The sequence below is a fragment of the Chaetura pelagica genome, unplaced genomic scaffold (genome assembly GCF_000747805.2).
Source record: "Chaetura pelagica isolate M959 unplaced genomic scaffold, ChaPel_1.0 scaffold142, whole genome shotgun sequence".
Taxonomy (NCBI): Eukaryota; Metazoa; Chordata; class Aves; order Apodiformes; family Apodidae; genus Chaetura; species Chaetura pelagica.
Genome location: NW_009952973.1, coordinates 5,356,569 through 5,371,096, shown reverse-complemented (window position 1 = coordinate 5,371,096; position 14,528 = coordinate 5,356,569). Strand labels below are relative to the sequence as shown.

The 14,528-nt window shown below is 33.9% G+C and overlaps 1 protein-coding gene across 3 annotated transcripts in view; it reads left to right on the top strand.

Moving 5' to 3' along the window:
• Positions 1-14,528, top strand: part of FSTL5 (follistatin-like 5) — a 235,197-nt gene that overhangs the window by 204,804 nt on the left and 15,865 nt on the right. For all 3 annotated transcript variants that reach the window (XM_009995923.1, XM_009995922.1, XM_009995921.1), the window contains 3 exons: positions 2,053-2,202; positions 6,601-6,708; positions 8,245-8,369. In XM_009995923.1, coding sequence (XP_009994225.1) covers positions 2,053-2,202; positions 6,601-6,708; positions 8,245-8,369 — 383 coding nt within the window. The remainder of the gene's footprint in view (positions 1-2,052; positions 2,203-6,600; positions 6,709-8,244; positions 8,370-14,528) is intronic.

Sequence of the window (14,528 nt, the reverse complement as noted above, 5' to 3'; positions counted from 1 at the left end):
TTGTTCACTCTGCTTTAAATAAAAACAAACCAAAAAATCCTAAACAAGCATACAACATAATTTTATACCAGTTTTTTTACTCAGTAAAAAATTTTGAAGTTTTCAGAAAACCCTTTTAAATTACTTTCCTCCTAGAAAAAAAATGACACACAAGTTTGAAAGAATTCCCTGCATAGCTTGTTACTACTATAACAACAGTAATGTATTCTTTAAAAAAAATTCTATGAAGCTTTAGACATAAAGCTTTATTCTTCTTTGAAGAATATAGTCTCTTCTTCAAGCCTCTTTGGAAAAAAAGCCTCTTTGTTTTCTCAAAGTAAAATTAATAAAATAGCCAAGTTCTGTCCCAGGCTCAGTTTTTTATCAAGATCAGCATGTGATTGTTTAGTGGTAAGAGTTCAAGTCCTAAATTACTCATCATTCTCTTTGACTCTGTTCATGTAACTCTACTAAATAGACATGTTGGTATACTGCATGCTTTGAGGTGGCTTTACATAGCCTTTCTCACTGACGGCCGCTATCACTAATAAAATCTCCATCACTCATCTAGTAACATTACACTTTTCTGAATTAGCTGTCCGAGTGGTAAGTAAAGCCCCAGTAGACTCATTTCATAGACTCATTTTTGCTAAAGTACAAGATCTTTTCTAAATTCTGCAGTGCAGTTTAGGTACTGGAAGTGTTACAGAAAATGTCTGGATATTACACATGGTACTGCAGTGTCCCTCCCCAGGTTTCCTGTTGGACTGCCGCCAAAATAAATTGCCAATGCTGAGCTCCTGTGAAAGACTGAAATCAGATTTTTCTATATGGTGTTGCATTGTATTGTGAATGAATGTCACAGTAGTTACATATGTATATATTCAGGTATGCTAATTTTGGTAAAGGTAAATACAATTTCTCAACAACTGTATTCTTGAGAACCCTTATCTAAATATTTAATTGCTTCTTATACAACTAAGTGTCAATACAGCAAAGCATTCTAGTGTGTGTCTAACATGGGAACCAATTAGAATTTCATTCTGTTTGAAGTAAAGACAAATAAGTCAGGAAAACAATAAAACTTGGTATATGCAGTTTGTCTTGACGCAGAATATTCTTTCAGGTCCTCATTTTTAAATAAATTATAGGAAAAATGCTATTTCATAAGGGGAATTTTCAAATATGGTAGCATATTTGAGCAAGTAACTTTACATTTTCATAAAAGCAAGCTATCACTGGGAGCTAATAATTACAAATATATAAAAATATAAATAGATATATGATATGGGAATGTATTTATATGAAAAGAGAAATAGTGAGCATGTAAACGATGTTTTGAGTAAGAGTGCATAGTTATAAATATATTTATTATGAAATATTCATATGAAACATGAATTCACTCAAGGCAATAGGAGTTTTGCTTTTATTTCAGATTTATCCTTTTTCAGGGATAGAGAGGAAGAGAGGAAATGAAAGACAGTAGAAAGACATTTGATTTTATTTGTTTTGATGGGCCATGAGAATGTGTTACAGCAGAAGAGGCCAAAGTTCTTGACCTTTGAAACAACATACCAGTGTTCCATGTGACCAGAAACACTGCTTTGCCCCTATGCCATGTGACAACTTGCACCACATCTTCTCTTCCTCTCTATTTATACATTATCATCTTTCCAGTTTAGGATTTAACTGCCCTACTGCTGTGTTCTCAGATGCATGTCTGAGGTCTCCTGGCTCATGTTCACTTTATTTCCACACATATTGTTCCAAATGAGTTTCTTTCTCAAGACAACAGTGCTAACTGCCTGAATACATAGAAAACTTCCAGAAAAGTTGGTGTATGGTTTATGCTGAAGTGTTTGTGTGTTGTGTAATGCATACAACACACAGTTTGGATTAGTCTGGATCCTGATGTTGCCTGTCCTTTTTTCTTCTCTAAATTTTCTGAGTTTATATTTTATATTTATTTATTTTATTTTCTTTTAAAAAGAAGAAAAAGAGTGTCATTTTTCTTTCTGTTGTGTTATTGACTGTTTTTGTTCTTATATTTTCCTGGCTTCTGTTGAATTATAGGATGAAGTTTGTCCTAAAGCAGATGGAGATCCAGTTCAGCGGTGTGTATGGGCAACTGCTGTTAATGTAAAAGACAAGTTCATTTATGTAACTCAGCCCACACTTGACAGAGTTCTTATTGTTGATGTACAGTCTCAGAAAGTTGTACAGGTATTTATTATTTATTATTTTTCAGTTAATATCTAATTTGGACATAAAAAATTAATGTACTTACAGATCATACAAAATCTTGACATTTACTTTAAAAGCTTCTTTTCCTGAAATATTTTTTTTCCCTGGGCAAAGAGCTCTGAAGCTAGTTAATAGCTTGTTAACAACCCTGCTCTCATTCTCAGAAGAAAGGGCACTTGTATGTGAAATTGTTAAAGAGCTTTTGACACCACACAGGGTGTTCTAATTCAAATTTCAGTCATAGAAACATGCCTAACATCTACAGCATGACTTGTAGTAGCACATTCTTAGGAAACAGATGTTCTTTAGCTACATAAAACATAGGGATTTTAATTAGAAAACTAATCTAAACTGTTAATAAAATATTTAAACAGAACTTCTCTTCATGCCTTTTTCACTGGTAAAGTCTTTAATGTGTAGTTCATATATTTTACTAGGATCTAGGGAAACTGTATTGCAGCCTTGCAGTACTTAAAAGGGGCTTATAAGAAAGATGGGGATGGATTTTTTGGTAAGATCTGTAGTGATGGCTTTCAAATAAGAGAGGGTAGATTTAGACTAGTTGTTAAGAACAAATTTTTTATAATAATGGTGGTGAAACTCTGAAACATGTTGCCCACAGAGGTGGTAGATGCCCTACATCTCTGGAAATGTTCAAGGCCAGGTTAGATGGCGCTCTGAGAAACCTGATGTGTAGTGGAAGATGTCCCTGCTAACTGCAGGGGTGTTGGTCTAGAAGACCTTTAAAGGTCCCTTCCAATCCTAACTATGTTTCAATTTTAAAATTACATTACCTTGATAAATAATTTTAATATATTTGTATTCTTGAAACATCTGCATTTTCTGTCTTCTGAATTCTGCGTCAGCTGGCTCAACAGACATAGCTTCCCTAAAATTCCTGATAAAATGTTGTATTCAAAAAGTTAATAAATTTTTTTTGTTATATTACTTTTTTAATTAAATTGAACTTTGCATATCAAAGTAGAGATGAACTGAGTATATAAAGAATTTTTGTTTTTTTTAAAAGAAGACATTTTTACAGCCAATACAATATATTTCTTAGGAAGAAGGATTAAAAATCTTACTGCAATTCACAGATTTGAAGAACCGTGATATCTAGCAGTGGTTTCCCGGGTCTCTGGCTGATGTTCATGTATCATCTTGCTTTCCTACAGTTTGTGGATCGAATACAAATTTAAGTGCATTTATTAGCAGTTAGACTTCAGTGGCAAGAGCATATTATGCCTTTTGAGCTCACTGAAAAGCATTACAGAAGCTGAAGTTTCTTTTCAATTCAGGATTTATGGAATAATTTTCCTTCTGTTACAAAGTTTTCATTTTACAAAATACTTCACCATTAACCAAGTGTTTAGAGACACTTATCACTATGATGTGTACTAATTAAAAAATAAAATTCAATAAATTAGCTGCTAATTGGAAATACATCCTCTCCCCTAGAAATATGTAAAGCAACTATCCAGTTTTTGGATGGAGTTAGCTAGGTTGCTGTTCTGTCACATAGATTTTCTAGATTCTGTAATTAGCTGAAAAAACAGACATACAGGATGACTAGGTGTTAGACAAATCTTTGTGCACTAAGTCTGTGCTCCTTAGCAAATATATTGAGCTAAAACCAGATACTCTACAAGCCTTCATGCTAGACCTGGAAAAAAATCCTTCCACTTTCAAAGAAATTATTAGTGACAGAATAGCATTGCTTTTCAATTACTTTAATAATATCCAGATAGTGAATAGAAGGAAGTATGGAATGAGATTTATTCCATCTGTGGAAACCCTTTGCAGTAAGAGTGAAAGTCTCAGTTTTCACAGAATCACACAGAATTACCAAGGCTGGAAAAGACCATCAGGTCCAGTTTATGACCAACACCACCACATCAGCTAGACCGACAATAAGTGCCACATCCAGCCTTTCCTTGAACACCTCCAGGGACGGTGCCTCCACCACTTCCCTGGGCAATCCATTCCAATGTCTAATCACCCTCTCCATGAGGAAGTACTTCCTAATATCCAACCTAAATGTCCCCTGGAGCAGCTTGAGGCCATGCCCTCTTGTCTTGTTGCTAGTTGCCTGGAAAAGAGCCCAGCTCCCACCTGACTACAACTTCCCTTCAGGTAGTTGAAGAGAGTGATAAGGTTCTAAAATGTTTAGATATAAATGATAAATTATCTTTTAGTCTCTATACTCAATACAGACTATTGGTAAGACATTATGTATAAGGGGTAAGAGATGAATCAGTTAAATAAATTAAATAAAATGTGTTATTGTCACTTTTGGGCACCTGAGCAGAATTTCTGCTATTTGTTACTGACCTGAAAATAATTTACTGGGATACAATTAGGCAAATGCATGGAAAAGTATTATGGGGCTTCCTCTGTGTCCTGCTTAACCATGTTAGTATTAAAAAAAAACCCAAACAAACAAACATAAAAACTAAAAAAAAAAAAAAAAAAAAAGAAAGACAAGGAAAAAGTACAAACAAATCATGAAAGCACAAAATCTGTGCAATGTTTTACGCATAGTATACAGTTATAAAAAATAAAACCCCTCTTGGTTCACAGATGGCTTTTAGAATTGAAAGAAGGCTACTTTGGAATCTAGTGACAAGTCAAGAAATAACTTTGTTGAGTATTTCTTCTAACAAACACAGCCCTCTCTTCCTTATCTTTTAATAATAAGAATTTATTTTTGGTTTTGTTTCTTGCAAGCAGCAGGAATTTTTCTAAATATTAAATGCTCGTATAAGCATGGACACAAACACATACAAACAGGGAGTTTAATTTCTCAGGCAGATCAGTTTATTTTCATTGTTTACAGTACTGCCTAGTACAGAAAAAAAATAAATTAATTTATTTTTGGTAACTAGATACTAAGCTGTTCATAAATGAGAGCATTTTGCTTATTAGATTGCCTTTTCTCTAAATGTCATATTAATATAGAGGATATTTATTTACATTTTAAGTTTTTCTAGTCTGCCAAAAGAAAGCCACATATCTGCTCTCTCAAACCAAATTTTCAAAAATACATACTCTGGTAGGACCAAATGTGGAGAATACTTCATATTTTGAACATGAGCATCATTCTAACAAAAATTTTATAAAGGTGCAAAAAACTTACAGACAGCTAAAAGCGTATCTGAAAGGGCTTTTTGTTGTGTAACTATGCTGAAATGGAAATTTGACACACCTGAACAGATTAGCTATAGAGCAGCCCAAGTATTATATTAGACAACTTATTTTCTAGCCCGCAGCAAAAAAAAAAAAAAAAAAAAAAAAAAAAAGTTATCAAACATGAATGACCTTTTTCAAGGGGTATCTTTTTGGTTGTAAATGAACCAGTGAGCAACCTGGCTTTATTGTCTGCTTTCAAAAGGAAAAACAAATTCTGCTTTGATGAAACTGTGGCTTACAACACCTCAGGAGCACAGTTTAAGTATCATCACCAGTCTGAGCCAGCCATTAGTGCATTATCTTGAGGATCTACATGATTAGTTTAAATTAGGTTCACTTAATTAGCCAGCTGGTACTCTTCTTGACAAACTGATAAACCAGCTGTGCTTTACAGTTCCATAATGGTGAGACTTAAAAACAATATCCAATATTTTTTTCTGCTTTAATGATGAAAATAGAAAAGTAATCTCCACAGTTGTTTACCTCATGCAGAATGTCTCTTAATCAAATATGATGTCCTCCCAGTTCGTACCTCTGAAATCTTCAATTCTCCTCATGACAAAGGAAGTGTAGAGCTTAACTGTCTAAAAAGGTTTGTTGTCTCAAGAGATAGTGCTCAAGGTTGCAGGGAAAACACTTTGATTCTGATCACAGGTCTACCAGAAGTAGCAAATATAATTGGAAAACATGAAATCAACCTTTCTAACTTGAACAGAATATTCCCAGTTTAACAGACATATGAAGGTTTGAGTGTTTTATTCAGGAATGTGTAGTAACACCTTACGTTGATTTCATTATGTGGGTTGAGAATACTCTTCCCTTTTTAGCCATTTTCCAGTAAGTGTTGTAGTTTTCAAACTGATCTATATGAAGTGAGAATGGTGAGAGGGAAGGAAGATAAGCAATTTTTAATTTTATTTAAAAACTTTTTTTTCAGCTTCTTAATAACTTCTCTATAATGTAATTTTGATGCCAGTTGTTAGAGCACAGAATTAATAACTTTTTCAGCAATTCAGTAGCCTTGAATTAATCAGAGGGCTGTTTCAACAATGAAGAACGTAATTTTTAAATGCAATCTGAAAACATCAGGAAGTGCACGTCCAGTCAGCATTCTAATTCAAGCATATGTATCATTTTTCTTTGGAAAATGTGACAGAAACTAAGAATTTCTATTTTCATTATCTTCAGGCAGTAAGTACAGATCCTGTTCCAGTGAAATTACACTATGATAAATCACATGATCAAGTTTGGGTGCTGAGCTGGGGAAACATGGAAAAGAATTCTCCAACATTGCAGGTGAGGTGGTCAGAATGAGTATATGCAAGGAAATCTAGACAAGATGAACTTCTGTGTAATTGTAACATTTTTTTTATATTTTCCTTTATGCACTATTATAATGACCTCAACCGGGGCATTGAAATTATTTCAGGTAACTGGAAACCAATTCAGACAACTGATTTTGCTAAAATAGAGATTATTTTCGACACCCTTACTCAAAAGTGATAATTCTGGACCGACAGAAGGATAAGAAATACAGCTGAAAGCAGCAGCGTGTTTTATAACTGCCAGTCTTTTAAAAGCAAACTTGTGCTGTTTCTGATGCTTTTTTCCCAAATTGGATGATAAGCTGGCTTGTATTCTATTTCACTAAAATTGTATTGATGCTCCGGGGGTGACAAGCTCCATCTTACTGCTCTTTTTAGATGTAAAATATTAACAATCTTTACTTTTCCTGTGCCTCTGAGCAGTGGCAAGCCTAGGGATAGTCACTATAGAAATATTTCAAGAAGCTGGACTTGTACTTTGTAATTACTTTCTGTTCCTTATTTAAAGTAACCCCCTGAGAATATGGTGATCAACTTTATGTCATTATTTCAAAATTACTTTTTATTTTTACTTACTTTCCTTTACTTTTTGAAGTTATTAAAATCCTTATGTATTAAAAAAATATGTGTATATAGGATAAAGAATAAGAGAAATTCAGAGCTCAAGCAGAAAATTTATTAACATTTTTGAAAACACCTTTTTGGCATCTACAGACACTTAGCAACTATGAGTATGCAAGGCAATTTGTGGGAGTTTAACTGTCACTTCTCCCCAGAAAATGACTGATAATTGAGTCAGTATCAGCATGTTTTAAAGCAACTGTTCATCTTTACTCTCACTTTTCCTTGCAGTACAGATGAGATTATTTTCCTTTTTTTAGTCTGCTCTGAAATGCATGTATGTGAAAATCATAGTGACTATTTTGTGAAATTATCTTTTATGTACCCGTAAACATTTACCTCAGAGAAGGTCCAAGATTTGGGGATTCAAACCAAAACAGTTCATAACAATCTTAGAAATGTAAACTTATATAGCTCTTCTGAAATGTGTCTGTTGTTGAATTACCTCATGATTGGCAAGAACTGGGAGTATGCATGGCCGTAGCTTCTTGTGGATCATTTGATAACATCTTTTCACTCTGGCTAAAGTGCTCAAGAAATTTAATCTCATTCTAGAATCTAGTGTTAAAAACCCCTTAGTTTGCACTAGGAACTGCTAGAAGCTTTAGTAATGTAAATGAATAAATATGGATTCAGTGGTGGGAAAAAAAGGAGGAAAAAAGTAAATATGAAAATAAAGTGCTCAGGTATGTAGCAGTTTTATGAAATCTGTAATACAAATCAGCTTTATTCAGTTTCATTTGTGTTGTTTTTCTTGGTAATTCTCAGTAATGAAGAATACTACAAGAGATGGAATACAGAGGCAATACTGTATTCAGTTTATTTGTCTAGAGATTAAATTTTGAAAGACTATTTCTATAGTGTATAACAATGTTACTTTATGTAGGTGATAACGCAAGCCAGTGGGAGTGTTGCTCATCACACTATCCATACTCAGCCAGTGGGAAAGCAGTTTGACAGAGTGGATGACTTTTTCATTCCAGCTACAACCCTCATAATTACCCATATAAGGTAAGTTTTAGCTGAATTATAATTAAATTTCAAATTAACTACTACGTTGTCTCCAAAGAAAATATAATTTTAAAAACTTGAAGCTCTGAGAACCCACCACCTACTTCAATATTGCTTTGCAACACTCTTCCTCATAAACAAACTAAATTTGAGTCTTCTTGAAAATGAGCTAGTTATCAGAATAACATTTATTAGAGATTTTCTTCCTTATCTCATCAAATGTTCCAAAGCTCCACTGATCTGTGCACTTAAATTGACATGTAATATCACCTAGAGTTTTCTTGAGGAATTGATAACTGCAATATTCAAATAATTTGCCATTTTAGGAGCATAAACATTTAAAAATACTACTTCCTAATTTCCTCTACTGCTCAGAGCAGGTGCTATATGTAGTATTTGCTGTATTGTATTACATGTAAGTTGAATTAGAGTTATTTTCTTGATTAACAGACTAGAAAAAAAGAACAATTTTGGACTTTTAAAAGGAATTGTGATACATTACTTAACTCTTTGCAAACTGGCTTCTCCTGCTTATTCAGTTCTTTTTACCTGTTTTATTCATCAGGATCTATGTTTTTAAAACAAATCATGACTGACCATGTAGTATAAATTTGCTTTAGGTGTATGAATAAAATTTGTCTTATTTCATGTGTGGTGAATATGTGATGTTAAAATGGTTTATATTGTAATCTGTGCCAGGAAACTGTAAATTTGTGGGCCCTTAGTTATTTCTTTCAGTGAATGTAGGATTGTCTTTGTCCAAAGAACAGAAAAGTTCGGGCTGTGATAGAACTACTCTAAGTATGGAAGTATGTAACAAAGTCACCAGCTGGAATAGAAAAGACATACGGGACAGAGAAAGAGAGTATCAGGAAAAGAGGACAACACTTAATACAGGCATAAAGCAGAAACCTTGTCAAGATCTCTCCAAGGTTTCTTAAGTGAAAATCTATTTTCCTCATTCAAAATACATTAGTAAGAATGTGGAATAATTTTATTTTTTTTTTTAATTTTTTTTTTTTTTGTAACATCTCTACCTGTAGGGATTGAGAAAGTCTGCAGTCTAGTATTTGTACATCTGAATATTGCATACATATGTATTAGCCCTTTCGATGTTTAGGACTGTAATGTTCTTTGCAAGGTGACACAGATCTCTTTCAGATCAAAATACCTCTGCAGTTTATTAACTCAGTTGTTTATTCTTTTCTTCCAAGTTCCAGTATCTATAGAAGTGTTTTCATGAAGATGATCTTAACTGTCCTACAATTATGAGCCATCATCATTCATTTTTAGTTTAAATCTCAGATCATGTGTAAATATCCATTTCTATTAAAAAAGATCTGATTTCTGACTGAAGTGAGTGATAGTCTTTTAAATGTGAAAACATGCAATTTAGGATGATTTTACAATTTATTCCAGAATTTACTCACTTTGTGCCTGTGATTAATCTAGTCTGCATCAAAAAAAAAATGACTTTTCCTTAAGAGGTTGTTGGTGAAAGATAATTAAAAAAAAAAATTCTATAGAACTCTTAACTAACAAGTAAATTAGCCTTAAGCCATATGCAGTTTAAAAAGGAATGTGTACATTAATGTAGCTGAACAGGAAATTGACTCTTAACTACCATTACTGCCATATTTCTTGAATTTAGTAGATAAATGCACATTGTGTCCTTGAAGTAATCTGCAGTCCTCAGGCATAAAAAAGCATTAAATAATTCTGCTACATTTTCAACAGGAGTGCCTTGAGAGAACAAAAGGTACTGCTTCATAAGCTACCGAGTATTAGAGAGGTACTATCCCAACAGAACAGACATTTAGATTCATTAATTTTCATATAAATAGGAAAAGAAAAAGATAGACAGGAATAAACATTATACAAAGTGGGGAACCAAGACTGTGAAAATAAAAACTCTCTTATAATTGGTGAATATTTGATCTGTATAAAGAAGAGGACAAGAAAAGCTTTATCAATCTGAGGAGATGAGTGTGGTACGTTCAGTATCATTAGTAAGTTTTGGTGAACTAGGGAGGTGTCTTCCTCTCCTTTATGTTCCAGTCAAACTATTTCTTTGTTGAGATGGAGAAACAGTTTTGTGCAGTTAAGTACCATTATAAAATGGTTTGGCTGTAATCCTTTTGTAACTGCCAACTGTCTACAAATATATATATATATTAAAAAATACAGTATATATTATTTTTAGTAAAAATCTACTAATTACCTCCCTAATAATATTTAGAGAGCCCCAGTGATGTTTCCAGATAGCAAATCCCTGTTTGTAAAGGCAGCTTCAGCTGTAGATATATCAGGTTGTCACCCCATTATATGACTCTAAAAATGTAGGTAACCTAATTCCAGCATTTGTATGTGAAGACTAGTTCTCCTGCTGACTCTTAGAGGAAGGATTGCCTCATGCCTTTGAGCATTCCTTCATGATAGAAATAAAATTCTTTCTTTATCTGACAAAACTTTCAAAATGCAAGCGTAGACTTTAAAGAAAGTCAGTTTCTCATTGCTTTTCATGATTTGCCAGCTAGTCATAGTGCAATGCACAGAAATTCTTAGTCTATCAGCAATGAAAAGAGTCTGTGGCACAAACCAGTGATTGTTGCTGGAAAGAACCCTTAAAGCAGTTTGCCCATGCTTTTTTTTGGAAGTCTGAAGATGGTAAAATGGTAGAAATTGTATGTTTATCTTATATATTTTGAAAAAAGCCTGTTGTGCTGTCATCGTCTTTGTTTTACATCTGGCATATGTATGCACTGTCATTATCTGTTGAACTATTCCAACAGAAGGAATGAATGTAAAGCATTGATTTTCATGCACACTGTCATATTTTCAGTGCACACATCTTGAAAGTAAATTCTCTTCCTCCGTGCTGTTGAGACGTTATCAGACACTTGGGCCACAAAAGTAGACAGGATGAGATCTATTAATCTATAATAAATGGTACAAATCCCAAGGGTGGGGTTTTTCAGTTATTATTTGGGCAAATGTGTACAGAGCATATCCCTTTTGTAGATGTACATTTTTCAGAATTAAGTGTATCTGTTTTCAACATTTTGCTTTATACATTTACTCAGAAGAAAATTTTATTCAGTGAACTACTTTTTTGTGCCAAAACAGTTCAGAGAAACTAATGATCTTATCCTTAATTGTCTGCTAATACCATTCCTTATCATAAAAATAGATGATGGCAATTAGTATATGTGATGGATGCAAAAAAGATTACTTGTACAATAATCATGGAAATATAATTTTGGAAGTCTGAGGAGCAAAAGGGCTGATTATTTCAGCTCCAGTGTTCATAAATTGAAGTGAACAAAAGATAATTGGAATATATTAAGACCTATCATTAAACTGCTGTAGCATTTTTCACAAGCAATATTAAATGAACTCACTGTAATAGAGGAACTGTAACTTCTTAGATGTTTTAATCTTTAAGCAACTATTTTAAACGTCATATAGTTACGTGACCTAACAAGTGAAAGAATGAGCAGTCAGCTCACTGGTGAGATGGCTTGGGATCTGAATAGAGTTAAAATATTCTCAGAGTTTTTCTCTCTTTTATTTTTCCGTTGTGTATGGTAATAGGGGAAGCAATCTTTCTAAAATTAAACTTTATCATTTGCACAAAATAGACCAAAACCTGAGCCTTGCTTTAACTAGAATGTGCTGCCATTGCATTCCTGTGAACCTTCTTGAATGAAACTGAGTAAATTCACACTTCATTCCAGAGTTTAAGCCCCTACAGATGTCTGAATTAGCTGGAGGACTGTGAGAGCATCTTCAGTATTTATATGCAAATAAGTAAACAGAAAATATTATTTCACTTCAAAAATCCTATATAATCAGAAAGAACTTTTTGTTCAGCGGCTTGCAAGTCAAAAAATGGATTTGGTAAATGCTGAGTCAACCATAGACAAAGCATCAACAAAAGAGATAAAATTAATTTGGGGGTTAATTTTTTACATGGAGAAGGTGATTTAGCTCAAAGATAAGGGGAAATTTAATATTTTACAAATTCGGCCAAGACATACTAGAGTGGAAAGTTTGAAACAGTTCCTAATCGTCAAACTATAAATACATATAGTGCTACAAGCGAAATAAATTGAAAGCTTGAGGAATCAGAGAAAGAAGCTCAGTAGTTTGAGGTCAAGCAGAGAATATCTAGAAAGTAACTGCAATTTCAGATAATGATTACGGAATCTTATCAGTGAATTCTACATGGTAGCACAGCACGAAAGGGAGGTCTGTCTAGGTTAGGGGTTCACTCTGCAGTCTCCTATGCTGTTAACTATGTGAGGGAAGTGCTAAATGAGAATCTTGTAGTCATTCTTTCCAGTCTCTGTGTATTTGCCCCCCAAAAGGAGGACCCTTTTGATCCATATGTGTTGCATTTTGAAAAAGACACTTACAGGAACTTTTAGGAAAGAAGGAGGTGAGGCAGTAAAGAGTCATTTTCTGCATCTTCTGCAATGCTTCTGACACAGTCACCCACACATCCTTCTCACTAAGATGCAGAGATATGGGTTTGATGGGTGGACTGTTCAGTGGATAAGAAACTGGCTGGATGGTCACATCCAGAGAGTAGTGGGCAATGGCTCTAAGTCCAGATAGAAAACAGTTACAAGTAGTGTCCCTCAGGGGTCAGTGCTGGGCCCGGTGTTGTTTAATATTGTCATTAACAATATTGACAGTGGCATTGAGAGCACCCTCAGCAGATTTGCTGATGACACCAAGCTGGGTGGTGCGGTCGATATGCCAGAGGAATGTGATGCCATCCAAAGGGACCTGGACAAGCCAGAGACGTGGGCCCAGGTGAACCTCATGAAGTTGTCCATCCAGCCTTTTTCCATCGCAGCTGACAGCAGAATATAAATGCTGCTTAACCAATTCCTTCATCTCATGCTCCAGATCTTTTCCTTTTGGGTAGCTTAAGTAAAATGTCACAAAGCTCTCAAAATAAAAAGGCCAACTGTCAACAGAAAAAAAACCAACTAAAACATTTCCATTTCAGTGTGGCTATTTAGAAATGAAAATTCCCTTCAAATGTTGCCTAAAACATGAGACTTATTGGTTTTCCAAATAAGCCAAAATAGTACAAAGATTTGTTTATGAGCCTTGAGGCGAGTGTAACATTATAAAACCACTTTTTTGTATGCTTGATGAAAAACTACTAGATCACAATCATTTTTTTTAAAGATTGTGCTGGGTCTGACTTGGATGGAGTTAATTTTCTTGATAGCAGCCTGAATGATGCTGTGTTTTAGATATGTGACTTTTGAATAGTGAAAATCTGTTTGGAAATTTTAATTTGCACATTTTTATTTTTAATAATTTGTAATAGATTTTTCTTAATTACATTTAGGCTCAAACCCATCTTTTGATTTTAAATAAATATGAGATGCTTGTGGGATCATATAAATTGAAGATTTGAAGGGAGCTTCCAGATCTGAATGGGTAGACTGTTTTTACTTTTTTCCTTCCATGGGCTCCCAACTGTCAGCATGTAACATTTTCTTGTGGATAAAGTATACAAACTTCCATTTTAAAAGAGACACTGCCAATAAACCCCAGCCCCCATGTTTTCTACAAATTAGAGCTCAGCAAATTGTCATTATGTGTTTAATTTTTTCCCCCCACTATAATCTTACCTTTTCAATAGGAATGCCATTTCTTTGTGTTTTTATGTGTCAAAAATCGTATTTTATAGTATTTTTTTCATACAAAAAGTATTTTATTTCGTACAGTCTAATATTTCCTTGGTTTGGGTCACTCATTAAAAAAAAAAGAGAGAGAAAGGAATTTTTGTAAAGTTCAGTATTTGATTTTTCGACTATTCACATATCCCCAGTTATAACAGTACGTGAACTTTAATTTTAAAATTCTAATAACTTTTAAGACTGTTCTGACACTTATAATTTATCACCTTTGTAGTTCTTACATCTGCCTCATTAATTGTTCTCTTCTAGTGCTGATTATTGACATATATAGGTGTGACCTTGCATTTCATATGACATCTGCATACCTTGATGTTACTACGTTTTCTGGAGTATCAGATCTTCTTTATCATATCCTACCTTTTACTGAAATCCAGGACCATCTTCAGGCATGTCTCTTGTTCACTGTCTAGCAAGCTCTTAATTTGACTTCTAT